Here is a 262-nt window from a genome sequence, read left to right as displayed (position 1 = left end):
ATGCCGTAGGAGAATATCTCCCACAGCACCACCCCGTAGGCCCACACGTCGGACTCTGTGGTGTAGCGGTTGTAGAAAATGGACTCGGGGGGCATCCAGCGGATGGGAATGGCGTCGTTCTCATTCGCTTTGTAGTAGTCGGCTGAATACATGTTCCTCGAGAGACCGAAATCGGCGATTTTGACCACCATGTTCTCCCCCACCAGGCAGTTGCGGGTGGCCAAGTCCCGGTGGACAAACTTGCGCTCGGAGAGGTACGCCA

The 262-nt window shown here is 57.3% G+C and overlaps 1 protein-coding gene across 1 annotated transcript in view; it reads right to left on the bottom strand.

The window, feature by feature from the left end:
* The window catches only part of LOC103768061 (muscle, skeletal receptor tyrosine protein kinase-like), a gene marked incomplete at its 5' end in the record, with an annotated part of 647 nt that extends 390 nt beyond the window's left edge, over positions 1 to 257 (bottom strand). The window contains one exon of the mRNA XM_008935190.1: positions 5 to 257. Coding sequence (XP_008933438.1) covers positions 5 to 257 — 253 coding nt within the window. The remainder of the gene's footprint in view (positions 1 to 4) is intronic.
* Positions 258 to 262: the final 5 nt, after the last annotated feature.

This window comes from Merops nubicus, unplaced genomic scaffold (assembly GCF_000691845.1).
Source record: "Merops nubicus isolate BGI_N331 unplaced genomic scaffold, ASM69184v1 scaffold1192, whole genome shotgun sequence".
In the NCBI taxonomy this organism is placed as follows: domain Eukaryota; kingdom Metazoa; phylum Chordata; class Aves; order Coraciiformes; family Meropidae; genus Merops; species Merops nubicus.
This window is presented reverse-complemented; position numbering and strand designations above follow the sequence as displayed.